Genomic DNA, 26,389 nt, shown 5'->3' with positions numbered 1-26,389 from the left:
GGAGGTGACCAGTAAAATCCATGAATGCATTGCTTGGCGCTGACAAAGGGAGAGGACAGACTGTCCAACACAGCAAAACCTGATGTGTAGCCTAAATTGTGAAGGGCAAAGTTTTTGTTGAACTGGAACTGATCAAAAAGAAGAGATGAGAGAGAAGCAAGTTGCTCTTTTTTCTTGCATGCTTGCAGAGTCTCTTCCCTCCCCATCTTTCCTCTTTTATATCTCCCATTTAGAATCACCTTCATTCATTCATCCATCCATCCATTCATTCAGATTCTATTCATCTGGTGTCCACTGTGATGCAGTTTTACACTGATGCCACTAGAAGACGTCAGAGCTCTAGTGTAGCCTATTAGAAACTGATTGTAGCTGTAAGTGCTCCTTATGGATTTGGTGGATTTGGTGAAAATGTAGTTGAAATATGCATAAAACTGGTTGTGTGAAAGCTTTTGGATGTCTAAGTTAGTAAAAACCATTGTTTCAATGCCATGTAAATTACTATATTTCAGTGTAAAGCAGGTCCTCTTACTGTACATATTCACAGTTGCAAATACTGTGCATGCAACATTAAAACACAAAAAACAATGTGTCTTTTAACAGCAGTTACCTTACAACTGTGTGGTGATTGCCAACACACCAAGTGGAGCAAGGGGGACTTCACCAGTTTACATAGCTGGAAATGTTTGCATTAAATACAGCTTTGCAGAGACGGGCCGTAATTTCAGAGGCTCGAAGGGACATCAAGAAGCTGATGAGACAAGATGGATGAGAGCTTGTTGAATGGGATTTTGGAAAATGACTACAGAGCTCTCGTTCAGCTGGACTGTAGACTGAGCTTGTGGGGAAAGATGTCAGAGACTGACATCTACGTTAACGTTAATTTCTTACGTAACGCTCACATTAATGCCAATGCACAGTCTACAGTCAGTTTTAGTCAGTATAGTTATTGGTTATTGTTGATTTAAATCATAATTGTACACCTTTATTTGAGATAACATGTCAGTGAATTTGCAAGGGATTAATTAACAAAATTCCTAATCAGTATTAGCCAGTTTCAACATCCATCCAACAACGGCTATGTTCTTTTAGGAGCCCATAACACAACGTCTGTAACAACAGGCTACACAAAATAAGGCTATACAACACAAGCTGTTAACACCTTTGAGTACTGATTGAACAGCTGAAGCTGTGAGAAAGCCCGAGCTAAAACAAATTGTGTGTGTGCGCGTGCGTACGTATGTGAGCGCGAGCGAGACCAGAAGGCGTAGCTACATCAAAGGGGGGGTCAAAATGGGAGGAGGGAAGAAGGCAGAGGAGTTTGGAGGGGAGCGGAGGTAAGGGGAGGGGAAGAGTTGTCGGTCCGTGACATGAATGAACCATGTTCGGTAACGGAAGGTTAGCTCTACCGGTTTGCTCCTTTCTCCTGCTACACCTCCCGCTTCTCCCGCTAACGAACAACTGGCCCCTTAAGGTAAATAGCTCGCGGAATAGCTGTTTGTTCATTCACTGCTGCAGTTATCCAGTGTGCAGGATGGTTTAAAGTTATGAAGGGGGACTAGGTAGTTTGCTCCAATGGAGAGTAGTCACTTCACAAGTCTGTCACTTTGATACTGCCTTCTCTGTCGTTAAGGGCCAGTTTCTAGTTTTCATCTTAAATTAATTCATGGAGACATTTTCCCCCCCAATTCGGCTAAGATATAACAAATCAGAAGCGATAATGTACTAGTTAAATTTCACTCCCTGGAGTAGTTCGGGTTTCGAAAAAAAAAACAAAACGCATAACCACAGTGTAATTGTGTGTGTGTGTGAAGGTAAGCTAACTGTTACCAAATGCGGGAATGTCAGTGATCTCTTCGGTGAACCTCCTAGAAAAGTTAACACCGTCTTGGATAAACCCGCGGGGGATGCTTGGACGCGTGTTGCGTCAAAGAATGAGCGGTAAGGGCTCGCGAAACGTCGGTCTGAGCTGTGTTTACATTAGACGATAAACAAGTCGGCAGAGAAGTGACATTAATGATGTCATCTGTAAATGCTGTTTGGTGTACGGTTTCTCCAAACCAGTCATAACGTTGAGGAATGAGGTTCAGATCAAACCACGTCAAATGACCTGTAATGTGTGCGGTTTATCTTAATCACCAGGTGACAATACTTTCTGTGATTGGGGCAAGATGTTTGGACTGTCATGCTGCTTCCCTCCATTCAGTTTGTCAGTCTGTTTATGATGGTGTAGCTAAAAAAAAAACTGCAGCTTTGTTGAACTTCACCATTTTGCACACTGGATATAACAGAAGCAACGTTTGCAAATATTTGAATGTTTTATTCAGGCAGATGGTTGCACATGCAAATCATGTGAATAAGGGGTTCATGTAAAACCCTATAAAGTTATTTGTGTGCTCTGTTCTAACTCACAATTTTCACATTATGTTGTCTGCAGAGATTTGTGTTTGTCTCTACTGTACTAACCCTAACCCAGTTCACTTTAAGTCTCTGCTCCTCTTTTGAATGAGAAATGAATGCATCGGTCCATTCAGATCTGTGGCAGTGTAAAAATTTGGACAATAAAAAAGGCTTTCCTTACTGTATGTGTTGAGGCCCACTCTTAAATTGGACATTTAGGTGATATAACAGTAACTTAACGAGATACTCTTTATTAAGTAATTGATTGAACAACCATACACTGAGAGTTATTTTATTTTGTTATAGTTTTTGTCTTGTTTTTAAACTACACAGCTTTTAGTTGCAGGGAAAATCAATTTGTCTTTCTTTATGTGGCCAAGTGTATAAGTGATTAAGTAATTTAGTCTGTCAAATACACAATCACTGTCATAGCTTGCAGGATAAAAAAACATCTCTGCCTTAACATTGGAAAGTCACATCACTGACCTGTCATTCAGCTGCACTGTTCACTGTGGGCTAAATTCTAAATGAACATCTGACTGATCTCCTGCCTGAGCAGAAGGCTAAAGAGTAAAGAAGACAGCATGGTGACAGCCAGCAGCCAGCCCATCGGGGTGACTTGGGGTCTCATGGTTGAAGCTCTACACAGATGCATTATCAAAGGCTGTGCAAACAATTGTCTGCAGACACTTTTTTTTAATCCTCAGTGGTAGCCATTGGCTTTCACAGTTCACTCTGAAGGATCAACACTGCTGGGTTTGCATGCATGTGAATGAACTGAACAATCATACCTCAGAGACAGCTGATAAAATGCCCCATATTAGTCTAGAGTTTTTAATTCAGTCCCATCATTCTTGCTAATGAAAGAAAAAATTATGCTTACGCTTAAAATTATGCTATGCTTGTAAACTTAAAAGATCCCTGGGGTTTTTGATCTGAAGCTCAGCTCTGTGGAAGTTGACTACACATAAAAATGATGGCACCAGTAAAAAAAAAGGGAAGTTGTATTAGTGCACACAACAACTGGCATGACATCTAATATACTTTTTTGGAAAAGATTATAAAGTGTCTTCCAACAGTGGTAAAGCAGTCTTTGCAGATTATCACACACAAAGGTATTGCACCATAGCAACAGTGATGTAACGCTTAAAGATTTACGTTCATTGTCGTAACATCACTTAGTTTGAAACAGCAGTCGTTATTTTTCCTATCAAGATGTGGAGGGATGAATTGCGTAATTCAACTACATGCATTTATCTATGTAACGGGTGTGTGTACTGCAGCTTTTTAGATATGAGCAACAGCCCAGACATAAGTTTATATTCACATTATCATTTGTGTATAGGTCTGTTTGTGAAAAATGTGTTTTTCTGATTCAATCCTAATATCCAATAGCTAGTAAAGCAAAGTGGCCAGATTTTACTTTTATGATAAAGGATTATATTGCTTCTATGAAAATCAATTTTCAGTTTTAGAGATATCAGTATTTTGTTGGTTCAGTGAAAAGAGACTCCATATATGACTTAAAGTGGGATTTTTCAGGCCAGTAATTGCACCAATGTTTGGGTTAAAAAGAATTTGTCCACAGATATTCATTTTTTAAAACTTGAACACATTAACAAATAGTTTGATCAGATCCCTTAATTTTTTTTTTTTTTTTTTAAAAGTGTCTAAGAATAGAATAGAATAGAATAGAATAGAGTTTTATTTGCCATTTGCACAGATACACTGCAGTACATGTGCATAGGAATTCTTGTGCATCCCTCCCCAGAGTCAAGCTTAAGGTTTAAATAATACAGTAAAATAAGAAATAAAATAAAACAACCAAGAAATAAATAATACAAAAGAGGAGCAAGATAGTGCACTTAGAATACTGGAAGATTCTTAAGAAAATTAAGAATATTAGGTGCCTAATATAGGCACACTGTCACTTCCTGTATGTGATGTTTCACATGGTGATCTTAACAGGCATATTGCACATGGTGATATTGCAATTTTTTTAGAATATTTTTGAATTGTTTCACATGGTGAATATAAAGACATATTGCACATAGTAATACCAGATTGTTTTTTGACATGGTTTTTTGCACGTTGTCAGGGTTATGCTATGTAGTAGCTTCTTCCCTCCTTAATGTCCTGTGCCACTGTTCTGACAGTGGCTGGGAAGAAGCTGTTGTGGAGGCGGGCTCTGTGGGCACTGATGCTCACCGGCCTGCGATGCCTCAGGTTGTAGCCTGAGTCCACCCATTGAAACAAAGCACGAGCTGGATGGTGTTTGTCTTTCAAGATGCTCTGTGCTTTGCGTCTGCAGCGCTCGGTGTAGATGGAGTCCATGGTTGGAAGGCTGCATCCAAGAAAGACTTGGTGCTACTGAACAGGACTTTTTAAGACTAATGCACAGGTAGTCAGGAAGTGAGGACCTGCCAAAATGTCCTTACTTTCCCAAATGTCCTTATTCTGTAAGGTCTAAAACTCAGACTGGTTCTCACAACAAAAGAAGCACACACACACACACACATTATAGCGGATTGTGTGTTTGTGTGCTGAATTAGCCAGAGGGTAATCTGACAGAGTAAAGAGCTTGTGTAGGCTTGTTTAGGACCCTGTTGAGACAACACAGAAGTGGCACTTTGAGCCTTCATGTGTATGTGTGTTTGTCAGTTGTAGAACTAAAAAAAAAAAGAAAAAACATCTGAGACTTAACTCAGTTAAAGCGAATCACATCCATCTGATACATGGCAAACCAAATCTGCACTTGGAGCTCTGCGTGGGGACTTGTCCATTTAAATTTTACATTTACTTTAATTTTATGTACTAATGGTCCCCAAATACTAGTTACTTGCTTTTAATTTACATCTGAATATACAAATGTGTTGAGGACCCTCCATGAAGCTTTTGACCTCGAAAAATGTTTGTTGATTGGTAGTCTCAGTAATGATTGTAGTGAGTAACATTTCTACAGGCTCACATAGAGCGAGATCCAGATGTTTAACTGATGACATGATGATGAATCAATTTTTAACAAGAAAAAAAAGTGTGACATTGTCATGTTCAGTGTAAGGCTGTTTAATGAATTGTTTCAGACATAATCAGATGTTTCCTCAAGTGCAGCCATCTTGTTACCTTTGACCTTTGAAACAAACTGTATAGAGCATTTGATTTAGTCTGTTTTAGTTAGTAATTGTACAGAATGTTCAAATACTCATTTAGATTAAATAATGAATATTTATCTAGTAGTGGAAAATGAAACAGGAATTCCAAATCAAATGGAAACAGGGGAACCAGAAGAAGTCCCAGATAAGCCCTCAGCCTCTCTGCATGTAAACAAAACAATTGTTGAGAATGGATGGTTGGCAGTGAGGAGGGGAGGCTACTTAGAGGAAGGGGGGGGGGGGGGGTTATTCCTCTAACCTAATTCTCAGAAAGTTCTTTACACACAGAAATCTATTTTTGCAACTGACAGGCAACATCTTATTGAATACATTTGTAGTCAAATGTGTTGGGCATAATTTGACCAAGCGTGCAACTAGCATCACTATTTTTGTAAAATAGTACACCTATGCTGTTTACTTATTAGTTTATCGCACAAAAAAAACTGTCATCTTCTTAGAATATTGACAATAAACAAAGTTAGCCACGAATTTAGTGCTTGGCAGATGTTTAAGGTGGCTTATTTTCACCAGTGAATTCATCCACTCCATGGGTACACATGTTCCAAGTTCATGTACTGTATATTTTTCTGTGTATTTGGTGTGTGTCTGCCAGGACAGGAGTGAAGGGAGGGTGGAGCAGCGTAACATCCATCTACAATCAGACAGCCATGGAAGTCTGATTGTCAAACAAACAAGCAACAAGGTACTGCAGTTACACGCTCGTACTCTCTTAAATCTGTTTTATCATCTCACTTTTGTGACATAAATGTCATTTGTGCGTAATTGTAATTAATAAGTGAGACTCAGCTAGGGCTATATCAATACTGTGGCAAGGACAGACACGTCTGAAGAGCTTCCTGCCAGGTGACACATGGTCTCCAAGCTCTTCCAATCTCATGCTTCTGTTTAGGTTATAAATGGTTAACGTCAGGGACAGCACACATCGGCTACATGTGCTGTTTGCTGCTGTTGCTTTCGGTGTAAGCCCACACACTGGTGGCAAGTAAAATTCCATCATCACAGGTTTTCAATCACTTCAAAATGTTCTCCTGTCTCAGTTATGAAGGCTGGTAAACATTCAGCACAATCTGTAATCATACTCCCCAACTCCAGCCCCAAAACTGCAGTTTGATACGTTATACCTCTTCCTAGTTGAACTGACATGCTTTTCAGGTAGGTTTTTTTTCCCCTGACTGTTGTACTGTGTGTTTTTTCTCCTAGGAGGAGGTGTTTCACTGGTGGGGGGAGTGGTCCAGTTGGTCCTCTTGTTCCAGGAGCTGTGGAGGAGGAGTGAGGAGTCAGGAGAGACACTGTCTCATACAGAGGTAGTGTGTCTAAAAAACCTACATGATTTCTAGTCCTATTCTTTTCTCTTAATATTAATGTCAGGGCCACTAGGGCATTCAGGTGCAAATGTAAGTATAGTACAGCATGCTCTGGGCCGGTCTGCAGTGTGTTTGCAGAATGTGAAGTGGTCAGGAGGAGGTCAGCACCTCCAGGTCTGAGGCCATGGTTCTCTGCTGGAAAACGGCGGATTGCCCCCTCTGAACTGGGAATGAGTTGCGGCCCCAAGTGAAGGAGTTCAAGTATCTCATGAGTGAAGGAAAATGGAGTGTGACATTGTCATGCAAATTGGTGCAGCAGTAATGTGGGCATTCTACCAGACCGTTGTGGTGAAGAGGGAGCTGAGCTGGATGTTCCAACATTCACCTACGGTCATGAGCTTTGGGTGGCCAAAAGAATGAGATCGTTGATATCCTCCGTAGGGTGGTTGGGCACACCCTTGGAGAGAGGGTGTGCCCAGACATCCAGAAGGACTCAAAAGGAGCTAGCTGAGGTGGTTTGGGTATCTGATCCTTCCTTTTTTGGGTTTTCTGCATACACACAACTGCGTGGAGACCAGGTAGACATCGCTGGAGAGATTATATATGGCTAGCCTGCTGCCACCACAACCCAGCCCCAGATAAGAAGCAGAAAATGGATGGATGGACTTTGGAAAGGTGTGTGTTTGTGCACCCTTGCCAACGACAGTCAGTAAAATTGCCTTGGCTTTGTTAGTGGAGCTGGTCTCAGCACAAGCGAGTCATGTGAGACCAGAAAATGACCAAGCAGGCACAAGTGAACTATTTGCCTGATTGCACTGCATTTGAGTTTGTGTGACTGCTGGGATGGCACAGGCAGGAAAAAAAGGCCCCATGTACTTAGAATGAAAAATAGCTTAGTGCTAAAAAGGTATAACCAGCCTGGATATTTAATAAAACACAAGGACATATATGTAAAGGTATGTACACATCAATAACACGCTGTGGAAGAATGGTTGGGGATGTGGAGGGAAGATAGGTAGAAGGTTGACAGAATGTGGGTGCCTGTAACCATCTTGTTACCTTTGACCTTCCCCCGTCAGACTTGCGGAAGTTTCTGTCAACTAAGATTAACACCACTCTGCCCTCACTGTTGGCCCTCTCTCTCTCCCCTTCTTCCCCCTTTCTTTCTCCTGTCTTTGTTCCTCTCCTCATTTTCTCCTCTCATGCTTGCCCGTTTAACTCCCCTTTGCATGTTGACCCTTTCTTCTGCATTCATCCTTTGTTAACCACACTCTTTTCTTCCTTTTCCTTGCCGGCCAATTAATTTATCTCCTCCACTTTTCTCCTCTCCTCCTGCTTTTCTTCTCTCCCCTCTTCCTCTCCTGTCCTCCCCTCATCACCCTCTACCAATTCAATGTGACACTCTCGCATAGTGACCTCCCGCTCACCTCTTCCTGCTGTCTCTCCTACTTTAACGTCTAAACAGTGTAGGAGGATGGGCTGAAGAAAGAGAGACATAGATAGACAGAGGAGGTGTGTGTGTGTGGGTTGGGGGTAGGGGGGTTAACATGGTAATGAAAGACAGATGCATTAACTCCATGTTGGAGTTCTTTAGGTCCTCCCCAACACACACATACAGAATTAGAATCATACTGAACATAAACTATAGCACTCTTAAATTTTGCTTTGTGCAACTGCAGACACGTTACTTGTTGCGAAAGTTTGCAAACTTTTAAAGTGCTGAGAAGTGTTTCAAACAGCTGCTTTCAAGCAAATAAAGAAGTCCTTCTTCCCTTACTGTCAAAATTCCAAGTTGTTCCTGTTCTTCGGAATCATGTTGATCGTGTTTCATTTTTCCTCTGAAGATGAGAATGTATGTGCTTGTTAATGTGGCCACACAGAGGAACATTATACGGATGGAAATCTCAGTGTCCACTTCTGTTCAAATTTTAACATTCAGCAGACCCATGGCAATATGGCTACATCATACCCTTGAGCTTTTATAGTTTATATTTAAGTTTATTTTTTGTGTTATCTGGGAAATTTTGTAATGACTTTTTATGTCAAGCTATTCATGAAAAACATGCAGAAAACAAAAATAGTGACATACATGTAGTGACAACTCATCCAGAGTGTAGAAGCCTTTCTCAGGATTTTCTGACATTTAGAAGATGTTGCCTAATTACACATCCAGCAAACACAGAGCAACATTAACATTCATTTGGAGTCAAGTTTGTGTTCACTTTGTGGATGTAAGGTCACCAGTATGTCACTAGTCTTTGCCTGCTGTTTGGTGCTGGACAGGTTGTGTTAAGGCTCATACCATAAACTGTCACAGTTCGGCTCCAAGCCTTTGATGCATGTCAAAGACTGAAAAGCTGCATAAACTGGATGGGAGCTGCACAATAACTGTAAAGCACTGAGTAATAATGGTGCTAAAAGTAGCCTAGAGGTTGTGTCCTGATTGATTTAGGTCATGTTGACAGTATACCTCTTTAACTCCAAGTGGCAGCATCTGTTTTTACATTAACTCAGAGAGCTGCTGCCTTTATGGAAACTGGAAGTGGGAGAAACTGAGTGCTCTCTGAAGTTGAAATGTCCACTACAATACAAAGAAGGTGGAGTTTAGCACTGAAATTGCAAAGAAAAAAAAAAAAGCTGCAAGTGCTGTGTGAATTTGTGCAGTGTCTCAGAAGTGTATATAAGTAGTGTTTGCTCATAGCAGCAGCTGCTCTAGCTACTCATTACAGAAACAAACTCACTTTTCATTATGAGCCCTAAATGTCAGTGAATCACTGTTTATTCTACGAAGAACTATATCTTTGTAATAGGCAAGTTGTCACATAAACTGTGTGTGGGCATAAAAGACTGTAAACTGTTTCTCAGCCAGGGACCGCTGGCTGAGAAACAGAAAATCCACGTCATCTGATTGGTAGATGTGCTGAAAATGGCATTATGAAAAATTTAGGCAAAATGATCTACAATCATTTCATTTTGATAATGTTTGGCTGGCAGGAGTGATGGGCCAGTGGTGCCACCAAAATGTCATGTGCCCCTGTCAGTGGTGAAGTTCGACATTGATTTCACCCTTCCCCTGTACAGTGATAACATGGTGAACTGTTGGGCAAATGTGACTGACACTGGAGATGTAAGTATCCAGCCCTAAACCATTTGCTTTGAGGGGCTCTCTCCATTTTCCATGGACCTATGTTTCCATGGTGGAAACACAATTCAGTGCCGTGGACGACAGAACATCAACAAAAGCACCACAGTGAGCATGGCAGCCTTCAATGCAATCCAGATAAGCAAGTATACCTTCAGGTCCAGGGGTCATATCCATCCAGATGTTCAGGAGAGAAGACATGAAGCTCTCAGAGGTCGACAAGGTCCTCCACACTGTAAACACAAAGGACCAGGCTCATGGATGACAGGCTCTGTTGAAGAAGAAAGGGAGACGGGAAGAGTTATACCAGTACCGAGCAAAGCAGGAAGCAAAGAGGAGGACGACAGGCAAGCCAAAGTGAGGAACATGGCTGCTCAAAAGAAGAAAAAAGCACTGGAAGGTTCTCTTGCTGTTAGCACTGCTTCATATTGTAGGTGTCAACATCACTGACAGGATTTATGTGTCACTTGAACAGAGCTTGTATAGAAATATGCATCATTGTAGCATGAGAAGGGGCCTGAGCAACACGCATTAATCATTTATTTTGTTTTCAGCCAAAAAATGTTGTCACTTTTTGGGTCATCAGCAGTTTACATCCCTGTCCTGTATTGAAGTATCTACATTTTGCTTTGCCAGTTTAGCTTTGCAGCCAGTAGGAATTTCTGCTTTCACAGCCCATTCAGTCACTGCTGTGTTCAAGCAGAAGGGCAGCTAGAATTAGCTATCCTGCTGTTAGAAAGGTACCAATGAAGCCATTACCAAAATAGGTCTGTTAAACAGTGACATGATACAAAACATGGTACAAAAACAAGTTTGTAGGGTGTCTGTGTATTTATCTTGTAGTGAAACTGAGTCTGTGAGAGATCATTTTACTTGACTCATTCTACTTGTTAACGCACAACTGTAGAAATAAGTTTGTTGTCCATGTAATACAAAATATTGATCATATGGTGTTGTGTATCCTATATTATATCCTGTCTCAGGCTGTCCTCCACACAGAACATAAACAGCTCATACTGTGTTGGCTCTCCTAAACAGTACCAGCTCTGTCCAAACCAGGTGAGTTGCTTCACTGATACTGATCAGTTAACTGAGGTCAACTGGAGCAAATTAGTAGTAAACTGAAAAGCACTTGTTGTGCTTGAATTGCCCTTTAAACCTTTCTCTGTCTTCTTCTGTCTGTTCTTCCCAGCCCTGTCCCAGCCCTAGTGTTAGCTTCAAACAGCACCAGTGTTCCCAGTTTAACTCTAAAGCCTTTGGAAGAAGATACTACCAGTGGATACCTCTTTACCCAGGTATAATATCAATGTATCAGTCTTTCATCTGTTTATCTGACTGCATGTGTGTCCATTCAGTTATCAGTCTGTAACACAGTCAGTGGAAGCCTTGTTATGGTCTCTCCATACTCTTCTGGCTGTCTACACTGGACATGAGCATTCACAACCAGCATGTTCTTTCTTTAATAAATGAAAGTGAATTGTTAAATTGTCAGTTGGGCACCTGTTGACAATCATCCGGTTTGACTACTGACATGTTGTATTTATGTCTTACTACCTTTATCAGCTGTGAGATTTCTGATGCACTCTCTTCAGTTAAACCTGCACCAAGCAGCTTTGCACTTGGGCAAATCCCAAATGATAACCAGATGTAACTAACTGAATTTTTCAGACTTCATGACACAGGAAACCTATACTGTAATGCCTTTAAAGTAATATCTTTTCAAATATGTAATTTCCTGTATAGCTGATTACATCAGCATCTCCAATAAGCCATGTGACCTGCAGTGTACAACCATCAGCGGTGAGCGACAGCTCCTAGTTCCTGCCCACGATGGTACATTCTGCCGTGATACTAAATACCATGGAGTCTGTATAGAAGGAATATGTCAGGTAATCCAACCACGGACAAGTGGTGTTCTTTTTTTTTTTTTTTTGTAAGAATGACTAACATTTATGAAAAGTATTCAAATACCATGGAAAATATATTTACTTTTTATACTCATATAAAACACATGTTTCTTGTTAATGAGAAAAATGGAACGTCTCAATGAGAGAAGCATGTAAATAAATAACAACCTAACCTAACTTCTCCTGCAGCCTGTAGGTTGTGATGGGAAGCTGTACAGTAGTAAGACAGTGGACAGATGTGGAGTATGTGGAGGGAATGGAGCGTCATGCCAGCGTATCTCTGGATCATACAGGAAGGCACTCACACAGTTAGGTAACACACACACAAACACACATGTAGACATGTGAGCATAAAGTATAACTTGCGAAGCATTTTGATTAAAGTGAGGTTATCTGGTCTTGAATTTGGTTACACTGGCGCAACAACATTTACCCAGCTGTCACTGAGGCATCTGTATCCAGCCCAATACAATGGAGGTAAATAAAATTCCACTGTTGGTGATAAAAGCATCAAAAAAGGACATTTGACATCTTTCTAAAAAGTAGTTTAAAAGCAGTTGCTCACATTGTTACAGTTTTTTGTGGATTATCCTCAAGAACAAGACAGCATTGTTTGAATTTTTCAAACATAATTGTTTAGCTAATCTGTTGGTCAGCAGGTCGATCCATGTACTGCATGGTCCATGACAGAAATAATTCAGAAAATATTGAATAAATTGCAATAACATTTTGCACAGACATGGTCCCTACAAAATGAAGATTACTGATTATCGCAGTCTCTGACTTTTATAATAGTACCAACAGCAGGTTAGATTTTCCTCTTATATGGAGAAATATCTACATTTACTTGATGTATTTGGTAAAACATTTTGTACATACATTCATGGTGCCAAGATGATGCCTTCTAATGACTTTGGTGATCCTCTTATTTTTCATATAGGCTGATCATCAGGTGAATGTGTCAGATACTTTGGTTCATGACCAGATACCCGTAAAACTAATGGCATTGCCCTATTCCTCAGCTGTACAAGTGCTAGCTATCAAGCTAAACAAAGATTGTTACCATTTTGAACATTGTACCTGTGAAAGATCAGCATGTTTGTACTGTTATTGTAAGCATGGTAACATGCTGACATGAGCATTTTACAGTTGCAAGAAAAAGTATGTGAACCCTTTGGAATTACCTGGATTTCTGCATAAATTTGTCATAAAATGTGATATAAAATGTGATCTGATCTTCATCTAAGTCATTTACAAATATAATGTGCCTAAAATAATAACACAAAAAACCCCCAGATCTTTCTTTATTGAGAACAACCATAAAAACCTCATAGTGCTAGTGAAAAAAGTAATTGAACCCTTGAGTTAATGATCTCAAAAAAGCTAATTGGAGTCAGGATCTATGATCAAGAATTGTTGATTTGCATAAAGCTGGAAAGGGTTACAAAGTGATTTCAAAGACTTTAGAAATTCACCAGTCCACAGTTAGGCAAACGATCTACAAATGGAGACACTTTGGGACTGTGGCTACTCTACCAAGAAGTGGTCACCCAATCAAAATGACCCCAAGAGCACAACAAAGACTCATCAGTGAGGTAAAGAAACAACCCAGAGAAACAGCAAAAGATTTGAAGGCGTCATTGGAACTGGCTAACATCCGTATTCATGAGTCTACAGTATGCAAAACATTGAACAAGCAGGGTGTCTATGGCAGGACACCACGAAGGAAACTGCTGCTTACTAAAAAGAACATTGCTGCACGCCTGAAGTTTGCTAAAGAGCACATTGACACTCCACAGCAGTGTTGGCTAAATGTTTTGTGGACTGATGAAACTAAGATTGAACTATTTGGAAAGCATTCATTCAAACATCAGGGGGAGGTGAATTCCCAAGTGTATCAAAAAATTGCTATGGAATAACTTGAAGAGAGCCATACACACGAGACATCCAAAGAATATGACAGAGCTAAAGCAGGAAGCCAGGAAGAACGGGCTAAAATTCCTCCTGAAGGCCTGATCCACAGCTACAGGAAGCGCCTGGTTGAGGTTATTGCTGGTTCACTGACTTTTTCCACTACCATTATTAAGTTTTTATGGTTGTTCTCAATAAAGACATGAAAGATTAGAATTTTTTTTTTTTGCATTATTATTTTAGGCACATTATATTTGTCAATACTCAGATCACATTTTATGACAAATTTATGCAGAAATCCAGGTAATTCCAAAGGGTTCACATACTTTTTCTTGCAACTATATGTCAGTACAGCCTCTTGTTAATTTACTGAGCAACAAAAAACATAAAATTCCATTTTCCATTGTAATGGGCCACAAAATACTAAAGTCTCAAAAATCAGCACTCAGTATAAAAATCTAACTATCTGCATGGGTAGATTTCACCAAGTCTAAGTTGGAAACTATTTTTCCTTGTGATTTCGGTGAACTGACATTTTTCAAAAGCTTCTGGAGCTGTTGGAGAAGCTGAGATGAAAGTGAGCAACCAACAGGGACATGTGTTTTGGACGTGTTAGCCATGTTAGTGTCAGTCTTTTGTTTCATTCATACACACTTTTGTCATACTGTTCACCAATGACACAGTTCACATCAGGCAATCCTGCCTATGTTTAAAGTAGATGTTTTCTGCCATCAGGCTATGCATTCATCACCAACATCCCAGCTGGAGCCACAGACATTCAGATCATAGAGAGACACAAGACTGAGAACATCCTGGGTGAGAACCTACAACTTCTTTAAGGTCAATATACTGAGTATGAAATCACCAGATTTAAATAAACATTTAAAGCAACAGTGGTTCGAATATGTTTCTTTGATTTATGGAATTTTAATATATTCATATGAAATAAGCATGGTCTGGTCCTATATTTGTGGCACAGATAGCATCTTGTCCTCTAACTCTGGCAGTTTGCTATATTGTAGGTACCACACTCTTGAAAATTGTTTTTTCTGTAGGGATGTTTAGGTTCTGACCCAGTTTTGAATATCACTGTCTTAGTCCCACCCACTGTTTGTTTCCGCTCATCTCTAGCCCTGTCAGATGAAGCTGGTCATTTCTTCTTCAATGGAAACACTGTGTTTGACAATCCTCAAAACTTCCGTGTGGCGGGAACAGTGTTTAAATACCGACGCCCAAGCAGCGTGTTCTCTGATGGACTGGAGTACATCATCGCCCAGGGTCCAACACTGCAGGGCCTCAATGTTATGGTAGTACACAAACACACATATACACACACACACACACCAGCCAAAGTGTCCCCACAACAATGATTTCAAACCAAAATTTGTCCACACAACCATAGAAGGACATGTACACACACACTGCACGCATACACATTTTGTAAATAGGACAACTAATATGTGTCTCATTTTTACATATAAAGCAAGATCAAATTTCATTCCAGCATGAAGCAGTTCACCAGTATCAGTATTATTCTTATCTCTGTGTATGTAGTACTACAACTTGAATGGGAAACTGCCTCACATCACCTACGAGTACACCGTCCCCCTCAAGTCTTATGACATCACTGCAGCAGAGGGCATCACTACAAGCCCAGGCCACTCCCACCTTAACTTCACCTATAATCAGGTAAATGAGGACGTCAGAGGAGATGAGGTTAGGTTGACAAACCACAGCAGAGGGAGTGTGACATCTCTCCATCACTACAACGCCCAGCTGGGAGCTGGTGACCGATCAGATATCCAGCTGCAGGAAGAAGGAGAGGAGGAAGTTGTGTGGGAAATCCAGACACCCAGCCCTCCACCGTTAGCGGCCATGTTGGTCTACAGACCAGCTGATGTCACCAGTCACGTGTTCAGCCACAATGATGTGGAAGAGCAGGGACCTCCTGCTCCATCTGGCTACCGTGAGTCAGGAACTTTTTGTCTGCTAATAACGAAGCTTTTTACTATTTAAATGAATGATAACATAATTACTGAATATGAAATTCTTTTCTTGGATGTCTCTCAGTTTTCCACATCCAGCCCATTTATTTGTCCAGCTGTAATACGCACCTGACTGATAGCTGATATTCAGGAGTCGGGGGGGATCTATCACTGACCTCTTTAGTGATCAACTTGCTCAACTTTTTCCTTTGGTTTAGTGTTAAAGAAGTAAACAAAACTCACAATATTTAAAAACTGCAGAACATATGGAATCTGCACCCAAGTATGGTGATAGTGTTGAATCTGAAGAGAAGTATATGTATGCATGGTATGTTGTTTCTTAGTGTTGTGGGCTCAACTGTCTGTCATTAATATACTATATCTATATATTTGTCTGGTTGTTTATATTCTCATTAAGGGAGTTCCTCTAATTCGATCGACGAGCCATCCACTGCTGATGACAACACTCTAGTGCTCTCTTTCCCAGGTAGGAAAGACAAATTAAGCTTTCTTTAGGGAGTGAAGATTTCTTTGTGAAGTGGATACATAGACCTCAAATGTGTTTTTAATTTTTGAATTAATTTTCTAAATATTACGATGGTACACAGGGTCTATTTCAGGACACTAAGACAAGACAATAACATTTGCAGACACTTTTTAGAAGTTAGCACCACTACCAACTGGTTTGGGATAAGGGACAGTAATGCAAATATACGGAGCCCCACTAGGGTCGCCTAAAATCAAAGAGCCATCTGTAAATCTGTACTCACAGTTTACAAATCCAAGCGCACAGTTTCTGCATTGTTGGATTCGTCGTGTGAAAATCCAGTCAAGCCATTTGTTTTGATGCTTGTCTGTCGTGTTGTTGTTGGTATAACTTCACTAATACATAATTTAACTGTAACTTGACCTCTATGTAACAAGAGGAGAGATGATAAAAAATACCACCAGAGAAAACTATTTATTATTATTAATAATGAGTAACTATTAAAAATAAAATCCTCAGATTAAAAACATTCAGTATATATATAATTTTTGTAAAATAAATAATTTTAGCTTAAGTTCTGAAATAACATCCTTATTATTTCCCAATAATCTCATTAGTATGTATTAGTTAATATCTAAAATCCCAGGATGTGTTGAAAATCCTACAAACATTTTTCGTGTTCGTTCACAGGCAGTCAAAGTGTTCATGCTGCAGCTGTGCCTGAAGAGGCCCCCTATCTGCTGCTGGAGGACCTACAATACAACCAGACACACTCAAACACACACTCCCTCACACAGTCAAACACATACTCTGTTAAACACACACTCACTGAGCCACATTCACCTGGAGAAACACACATGGAAACACTGTCCTCCACAGAGGCAGGAACACACACAGACACACAGGCAGAAATACATTCAGACGTGCTCAAGGTTACTGACTCACACTCTGTTTCACACGTGGAAGCAGAACCTGGCAAACACTCAGACACACACACTGCCATCTTGGTCCAGGTGCAACAAGTGTCTGCAGTGCAGGCGGCCAACACAGAGAGGTATGAGGGAACAGTTGCAGAGAAGATATTTGCAGACTGCCAGATCCAATTCACTACACTTTTATGCCAGCTAATGTTTAATGGCTTGAATGTGCTTATTGTATTACACTCTCATAATCCTGAACATCACTCATTTACTTTATGCTTAGAATTTGTCACCAGTGCATTAAGTAAACGGGTTACTGTCAGCTTTTTCCAGGAAGCTGATTTCTTAAATGTCATGTAAACAGGGAACCTGGTTTGCATAACTGAAGTAGGGGATTAGAGAAACTGATTTCCCTGGGTATACCTCCCCAGGAGAACACAGATTTCTCTGCCATGTGTGCGATTAACGAGGTTTCTAATCTGCTTTTTTACAAGTGAGCATGTGCATGAGTAAAGACTGCAGACTGTAGTAACAGTGAAGCTGATGGATCATTATGTCAATAGATATTTCATGGGGAAACTCATTAAGATCAATCCTATCCACTGTTTAAGTGACTGTGGAGAAGCTTGCTTTCACTTCTAGTACCATTGTTTTTCAACTTAATTAACATAACTTCCCTCTTGTCCTGTGACCACAATAATTCACTACATTGAATGAATCACTACATTTAATGAATGAGGAAAAAAAAATCAGGTTTCAAAACTGTATTCTTGTCTCTGTCTCCCTAGCAATGACTTTGATGTGGGTCTGGACCCAGATATTAGTTTGGCAGACATGTATCGCTGGAAGGTTTCTGCTTATGCTCCATGCAGCTCAACCTGTACAACAGGTAAACTCATATGTACATATCAGCATTATATAGCACTATGAGTGCCCTCTGTGTACACTCTGTTGACACTGTATGTCTGTGTGTATTACCAGGTATCACCACCAGCTATGCCCTGTGTGTCCGGTATGATGGCACTGAAGTCGATGACAGTTACTGTGACTCTCTGACCAGACCAGAGCCCACACATGAGTTCTGCACTGGAAAGGAGTGTCCCCCCAGGTACGGCCTTTACTAATTTAACTTACTAACTGACAGACTGGCACAAACCACGCGCAGCATAGTAAGGTTTGCTGAGTTCTTCATTGTTTCGTAGTGATGACTAACTTGCGTGGGCAGGCAGAAAAGCAAATACATTTTAGACGACACTGTCACTGAATTTTGATTGTCAGATTTAAAGATGCAGGATCTAGGCATATTTGAATCTACTACAACGCTAAACATAACACTGTTGCACCCAGTTCAACCAAATATTGAATGAAAAACTTCCTGCCATGGAAGTGACTTGGGGACACACAGATGAGTGGGCTGTATGCAACGACATTCTGTAGACTACTAAGTCTGCAGTGAGCGCTGAGCTCCCAGAAGGCAGGGTTCTACGACATCCATTACCATGACTTTAAATGGTTTTACTTGCTAAATGTCCCTTAAACCTTATGAACTTTCACTGTAGACCTTACCAACTACACCATCTCGTGACTGTTTCCTCAGATGGGAGACCAGTGGTTGGAGTGAGTGCTCTCGAACCTGTGGTGAGGGTGTTCAGTACCGCACCGTGCGCTGCTGGAAGATGCTGTCGCCTGGTCTGGATTCCTCTGTCTATGATTCACTGTGTCTGTCACATGACCTGCACAAACCAGCCAACCGAAAGGTCTGCCTTGGCCAGAGCTGTGGACCACAGTGGGAGGTGTCTGAGTGGTCAGAGGTAATACCACAAGGAAGTGCGATACCTAAATTCAGATTTGAATGCCCCCTTAAAGACATCGACCTGGTCAAAGAACTGAAGAACACAAAGCAGTGTCCAAAATCTGCCAGTGTGCATTCTGTTAACCATAAGTTCAATGAAAAGCCTCAAAAGCTTCAACATCAGTATCAAAACATTTACATTTTACACACTAACAGCACAACAGAAACAAACATCACAATTAAAAAATACTGGTGAAAATCATTTCAGTGGCTGTAATGAAAAGTTAAACCTGACACTAAACTGGAAGTGAAATGTAAAACATGAAAACATGGCATCCACCCATTCATTAAATCTTTGAGTCAGTGGGAAAGCAGAACAGCTCAAGAGTCTCGAGAGACTTCCCTGCTCCTCCCAGAGCATCCGAGTGCTCTTGGGCTAACAGGGACATTTAATCCCTCCACCATATGCTGGGCCTCCCCAGACCGGTTTTCCCAGGATATTCAAACACAGGCAGCTAGGAGGCATCTTCACTAGGTGAATGAGCCACCTCCTCGGCTGGTTTGCCCCCTGCCAGTGTTAAGGTGCAGTAGCTGAATACGCTCAGATTCACTGAACTCCTCACCACACCTTGATTGCTTTTTCAGGCTTGTGCTAAGCTGAGCTCCAGTTCTCTCTGATCTTTTCAAATCAAAGAATTTGTCAAACCCTTCACCTGAGACTAATTTATATTAATTGACCCTCCCAAGAAGACCCTCCCTTTCAGCGTTGCTCCCTTCGTTACTAAATTGCACCAACCCCTCCACCGTGGCAAGTTTGGGATTCAAAGACGAAAAAAAACAAACACAGTGGAGCAGTATTTCATGGAACTGGTTTCAAAATGGCCAAAGAATAAATTTGGCTTGCAAACAGCATAAAGTACCACTGAAACACTAAAAAAGGTTTTCCACACTTTTCTTCTCAGAATAGTTATAGTTTTATATACCACTACCATGGTAGTGGTATATAAAACTTATATACCACTACCATGGTAGTGGTATATAAAACTTGTGTAATTGCCATGAGGGAAGGGCTGGTCACCAATATATAAAACAGAAATTTGTGCCACCCAGTATTTGTAATGACCACTCATTAAATTGCTCCAAAGCTAAAATAAAATAAATTTTCTCGCCTTAAATTTCAGTGTTAAAACAACTAAAAACACAGAGTGTTTACTGATCTCCTGTTTCATGTTTGTTCTCATGTCAGCCAAACACAACAGCTGTGTACTGTTGGAGAAATGTTCCTCAGTGCAGAGTGACCTAATCATCAAAACAACTAATTTCATATTTTTATAGTACAGTTTTTTGAAGTGCTAACCCGTGTGTGTGTGTGTGTGTGTGTGTGTGTTTCTGTACCTTGCTGTGTGTATTCTAGTGTTCGGCACGTTGCGGCTCTCGGGGTGTTCGGACTCGGGAGGTTCGTTGCTCCATGGAAATGAGACTGTGTAATAAGTCCTCTCAGCCAATAGAGAGTCAGGAATGTGAGGGCCCGCCCTGCGACAGGAGATGGACGGTTTCTGACTGGGGACCTGTGAGTTTAACCACACACATACACACACAACTTCAGCACAGTGTACATACACACTCAACACACACCAGACCAGGCACTTCAACACTTCTCATTTAATATTTAGTTTATGATTAACTTCAGTTTGATATTTAATTTAAAAACGTCTGTATATGTGCCAGTGCTCAGGTGTGTGTGGAGAGGGAAGGATGGTGCGTGCGGTGACATGTCGATCGTCAGGTGGGTTAGTGATGTCAGAGGAGCAGTGTGACCAATCACTGCGACCGCTGGCCATTTATCCTTGTGGTGACAGAAACTGCGCCCCCCACTGGGTCGAACAGGAATGGCAACAGGTAAACGTTTATAGAACCAGTCTGTGGAGGTGTCTTTCTCTTTTGAAAGTGTCTCTGACAGTGCATATTTTAGCCGGTGGGGGAGTGTGTGTCAAATCAGAGTCAGTCCACACAGATGCGTAACAAGTCTTAAATTGTCTGTTTGTGTCTTGTGCGTCATTGTTGTCATCAGTGTAATGCGACCTGTGGCCGCGGTGTGCGGCAGCGTCAGGTGGTGTGTGCCGGCCTGGAAGGTGGTGTGTTCAAAGAGTTCCCAGACAGCAGCTGTGACCAAACCAACAAACCAGAGACCAGCTCCTCCTGCTTCCAGAGACCCTGCTCCAAATGGTTCACCACATCCTGGTCCCAGGTATCTCTGTCTGCCAGTATGCCCACCTAGGGATGCATCAACCAGCCACCACACTACCATAGCAATTTAAAGCTAGGATTGGCTTTTTGTATAAATGACTGTACTTTCATAAATACTCTCAAACTGTCTGTGTGTGACGTCTGCATTTTTTATTGTCAATTAAATCTTGTTTTTCATGTCCATCTGTGTTTAAACTGAGCATCTGATCATCTATAATATGTAGAGAAAAATTAAAAGTCCTATTCTCTGATTCCTCCTCAGTGCAGTAAGACCTGTGGGAGTGGTGTCCAGGTTCGAGAAGTCAAGTGCTACCAGGGGGAGGAGCTGGTTACCAGGGGCCACAGCTGTGACTCTGCCCTCAAGCCAGAAGCCAGACAGAGCTGTGAAATCCAGAGCTGTCCAACAGAAGCACCAGGTACAAAAAACACAAACACAGTGTACGCATTTACTGTAGCTGATGCAACATTTCAGTGCACTCTCAGCCCCATTAGAGGAGGCCAAATTAATTCCTAGACGTAAGAAAGTGTTTTTCTGCAGTTCACTGAGGAATTAAGATCATTTAGATGTTTTCTTTTTTAATAATTCCTCTGGCTTCTCTGTGTTTACCCAGCGGCAGCTCCGGCAGCATCAGTAGCAGTAGACGACTCTTGCCAGGATAAGCCAACAGCAAACTGCGCCCTAGTCCTAAAGGTGAAACTGTGTTCCCATTGGTACTACAGAAAGGCCTGCTGCCAGTCCTGTAGGGCACCAAGACCCTGAAGTCCTAACTGTAACCTTTCACCTTGACCCCTCAACGCCAACCACTGGTACCAACGGTCACACTGCATTCTTATTGGTGCTACACAAAAGCCTGCTGCTAGCAATGTATGGCCTTAGGACATCAACATTTACCTTATTACTGTTACCCTATCACTGATGTCAAAGGTCAACCTGTGGTCACTGCCTTCTACTTGTCAATGTTATCCCTTTTCTCTTGTTCCCTCGTGGCTAGAATTGCTTATACAAGTAAATCTAAAGTAGTATCATCACTACTAAAGATAAACCAATCAGAATTACTCCTAGTGCAAAAAGACAGAGCACATTTCCTGTTTCGTAGCAGTGTTAACAGGACATTTATCGCTTTAAATCTGACACAACGTACGAGGCTTTAGCCGACTCCCTCTGAGCCCTTACCATTCAGTCAGCGTGCTACTAAATCTGTCCACTGACCACCTCCTCCCCAGACAATGTGAAGACAGACGAGCTTTAGACTCACTGGGATGTCTGTTCATCTGTTTACTAAACTCCAAAACAGAAGACACAAACCAGTCTTTTGGTAAATATCCTTCTATATTTCCATCTTTCACTGTAGCACTCACGAGTTTAAAGGGTAAAAACCCTCAAGGACTCTTCATCTCTTCATTCCTGTATCCATCACTCCAAGTAACTCCCATCCCCTTTTTAAAGTGATGTTCTGTATAGTAAATATCTATCCATTCCCTCACTTCTTAAGGTGCTATGTTCCACTAAAGAGAGTGCATCCAAAGCACATGAAAGACTCAAGGCAACTTTGCTGTTAGCGTGGGAACAGACCCTGGTCCAGTCCTGTCCCAGTCTACATACGCAGCCTCATACAGAGAGTTTGGTCAGACTGTACTACTGGTGCCGTGCTGGTTTGTTACTATGCTCTTTTTTCAGCCACTGACCAGCTGAGGCTCCATTTTGACTTCAGAATAAACTGCAGCATCAAGACAGGCATCAGTCAATGGTAACGAAACTAAATGCAACATGTAGCTGACAGAAAAAGCAAATGCATTCAAAGTATGACACTAAAAAAAATCTAATAGTAGTAACAGTTACAGCTGGGTCACAGATGCTGTCACCCATCAACACTGATGCTGTTATTTACACATTTAACTTGTTTGACATATAGGAATATAAGAAATTAAAGCATCAGAGCTATTAATCAACAACTGAGTGCCTTTTGAAGAATTTCTCTCTACATTTGAATTGTCAGAAACAGGAAATAATGAAGAATAATGCAGATGCTGAGAACCAGCATATTGTGTTAGACATTTCACATGCGTTGGTTCACGTAGGAACTAAATGGAAATGCATCAGTGGAGTCACTGGCTTGAAAATTATAAGAACAGTATAAACACAGCACAGCACAGACACAGCTGTGGAACAGGACTTTGGTACTGTACCAACATGGCTGCCAGTGAAGATTACTGGGGCCCATACACTGTGTAAACATGACATGTCACTGTCGGCCTCTCCCAAAGTGTTTGTTTACCTGTTTGACCTGTTACACTGCCCACAGAGCTGCTGTTGTTGTTTTTTTTGTTTACTGTACCACACATAAAGAATAAAAGACCAGCTGTTCTTGACAAGCATCTGTGCCTGACCTCTGGCTGCTGCTCCTCTGGACAAACCCTGGGCGGCTGACCCTTGCATGAAGTGCAGGACACAAAAGTAGTTCCTGAGGAAAGCTTCAGGTCGTGGTTCTGAGAGTATGGAGGGAACCTATTGAATAACAACATAAAGACCTGTAAAACAAGCAAATGGCCAAAGTGAAAAGCTTGAATTCCACAGGTTAACAGCTTAACCACAGTAATTCAAGCTGCGTTTGTATGGGAACCAAATAGAGGAAACATCAGGCGGGGAACTGCGTGCACTAAATAAGCTGTCATCAGAAACATGACCTGTTTCCTCTGCTGTGTGAAAGTGAGAATGTCATAATTGACCATTGTGTTGTTTAGAATACTCAGCCCTCTTGAACAATTAGCATTGTCATGGTTACAAGAGATGGGATCCCAGTGGATGGCTCCTTGGTGAAACCAAATCACACACATGAACGCACACCAATTACTCATCTGAGCTGGTCTCTACAAGGCACTTTGGGTTACAGACAGCCAGTACGAGGACCTCCAGGTGATTTCATTTCACTTCATTTTCAGATTTTGGCAAGATTCAGAAACCATTAAGCTTCCATTTTCCTGTAGCTGTAAAGGATTCCTTACAAATGTGTGTGTTTGTCTACAGGAAAGGACCAGCAGCTCCAGAGAGAAGGTGAGCACTTCCACTTGGACTCGTCACAGCTGATGTTCAAACATTTGCAGTCAAAGCAGGTGAGCCATGTTCTATGTAAGAGACAGAGCAGAGGAGCTGATCTGTTGTTAATATTTACCTAGAAGAAAAAAAAAGACAGCGTTTATGAACATGTGATCAACAGAGCTGCGCCGAAATTTTTAATATATGACAAAAGACCAAAGATTTCATATTCTAGACCTCATTCTCTTGAGCAACCTCGCTGTTTAAATTGTTTTCCAACCATCCAGGCAGACACTGACTCACTTTAGTGTGCTGTGAAAAATTTTTTTGTTTCATTTATCTTGGTAACATAGAATTTCGGATGCAAGTTTGATGCGAGGAGATCTAAACAACTGCACTGTTGCCCATAAAGTTGGAATAAAATGTGTATATCTACTGATGTGTATAAATAGGACTAAAAAGAGGAATGTGTTTGAAAACAAAATTATTCCAACTGTATGGGCAACAGTGTACTACACATTTCAAAGGTACTAACATCCATGATGCTGCTTCATATTCACATTTTGTATTTTTGACACAATGTAAGTTTTAGCATAGCCTAATAGCCTTTTTCCTCAGTGGTACTGTTATTATAGCATATGGTCAGTGCTGTCTGTATTCTATATGTTTCTCCTTTTCCCATGAAAAGACTAAAACCAACACTGAATGTATCCAACGAACAAGTATTGTGTGTATATCCATAGGCTGATATTGTTTATTCCTCTGTGCCATAGAGCTCCATTGTTGTGCAAAAACTATTACAAACACTTCAGTGAGCAGTTACCTAACAACTTGTGACTGATATAATAAATGACATTGTTAATACTGATGGGCGAATGTGTAAGTGCCTTTTTGCTATTGTAGCTTGTTGAGGTGGAGATAGTTTTAACTAGTTAGTTAACAGTGAGGTAGTTCAGTCCAACCTAGGGGTGGGGCTCTCAGTAAGGGTCACCAGATAAACTTATAGACATCTGAAATGTGGCAGCTTTGGAAGTTTTTTTTGTAAGAAGCCACAAGACAAAGAGTTTTGTTCCTGAGTTCACGACCTCCATTGTTGAAGATCTGACATCACCGTTTGTTTTTTTCATTGTATAGAATCAGTTTGAATTCAATGTCGCGGGCGTGTTGGAAATGAGGAATGCTGGGACATTTATTCCAGCCATAAAGCAAAAACAGCTCTCCTCACAATGTGAACCTAACATCTGACTTCTATTGTCTCCCCAGATGTTCCAGATGCCTCTTAAAGCCTCTGTGTCACTGTTTGTAGTGATGTGTGTGTGGTGTGTGGACGACTGTGTGTGTTTCCCCAACGGCTCAGTGGCGTTCTCCTGTGGCAGCATGACGCCGGTGCACCCGCCCTTCACCCCCTCCACCAGTGACCCACCGTTCACACTGTCTACCTCCAGTGCCACCTACAGGCCCGGTGGAGTCATTACAGGTGGATATATTCTTTGATGGTCCAATCAAAGTGTTAAAGCGCTGTATGATACTTTGCTCATATTATTTGCTCATATTTTAATTGATGTTAAACTTATGCTCTAATGTATGTTTTATATGCTGCTCTTCATAAAGAGTACAGTCTAGACCTGCTCTATATGGAAAGTGCCTTGAGATATCTTCTGTTATGATTCGGTGCTATATAAATAAATAAAACTGAGCTGAGCTGAATCCCTCCTGGCTCTCACCTCCCTGATTCTCTCTCCTGCAGTGACGGTGGAGGTGGCGATGAACAGCACCACAGAGTTCGAGGGTTTCCTGTTACAGGCCAGGAGCAGAGAGGGGAATGGTACAAAGACCTAATTTTCAAGTGTTTACATGTTTCTTTGAAATGTCATTTAGATTTACATGTACTGAAGTTATATGTTTTTTCTTTGTCATGAAATTTAGACAGACTCAGCAGACAGGGGACTAAATCTGAAAGGTGTTTAAGGACACAGATTGTGTCACAGCACCTGAGTGGAATGAACGTTTGTGTTTGTGTTTCTCCAGCTCTGCTGTGGCCTGTAGGAAAGTTCACCAACATAGACACCACCCTGTTTACAACACTGCAC

At 41.2% G+C, this 26,389-nt stretch overlaps 1 protein-coding gene across 1 annotated transcript; it reads left to right on the top strand.

The window, feature by feature from the left end:
• The first annotated feature begins 1,378 nt into the window (after window positions 1-1,378).
• Window positions 1,379-23,555, top strand: si:ch211-267e7.3 (ADAMTS-like protein 2). The gene is made up of 20 exons (XM_041055431.1): window positions 1,379-1,471; window positions 6,163-6,252; window positions 6,771-6,874; window positions 11,000-11,075; window positions 11,209-11,311; window positions 11,760-11,905; window positions 12,113-12,236; window positions 14,570-14,650; window positions 14,966-15,141; window positions 15,389-15,800; window positions 16,238-16,306; window positions 16,997-17,360; window positions 18,015-18,115; window positions 18,208-18,334; window positions 18,824-19,037; window positions 20,433-20,588; window positions 20,747-20,917; window positions 21,090-21,266; window positions 21,528-21,681; window positions 21,877-23,555. Exons 1-20 carry the CDS (start codon window positions 1,379-1,381, stop codon window positions 22,023-22,025), a joined length of 3,087 nt encoding a protein of 1,028 aa, XP_040911365.1. The 3' UTR covers window positions 22,026-23,555.
• Window positions 23,556-26,389: the final 2,834 nt, after the last annotated feature.

This window comes from Toxotes jaculatrix, chromosome 14 (genome assembly GCF_017976425.1).
Source record: "Toxotes jaculatrix isolate fToxJac2 chromosome 14, fToxJac2.pri, whole genome shotgun sequence".
Lineage (NCBI taxonomy): Eukaryota > Metazoa > Chordata > Actinopteri > Toxotidae > Toxotes > Toxotes jaculatrix.
The sequence above is the reverse complement of the archived record's forward strand: the minus strand, read 5'-3'. Positions and strand labels throughout refer to the sequence as shown.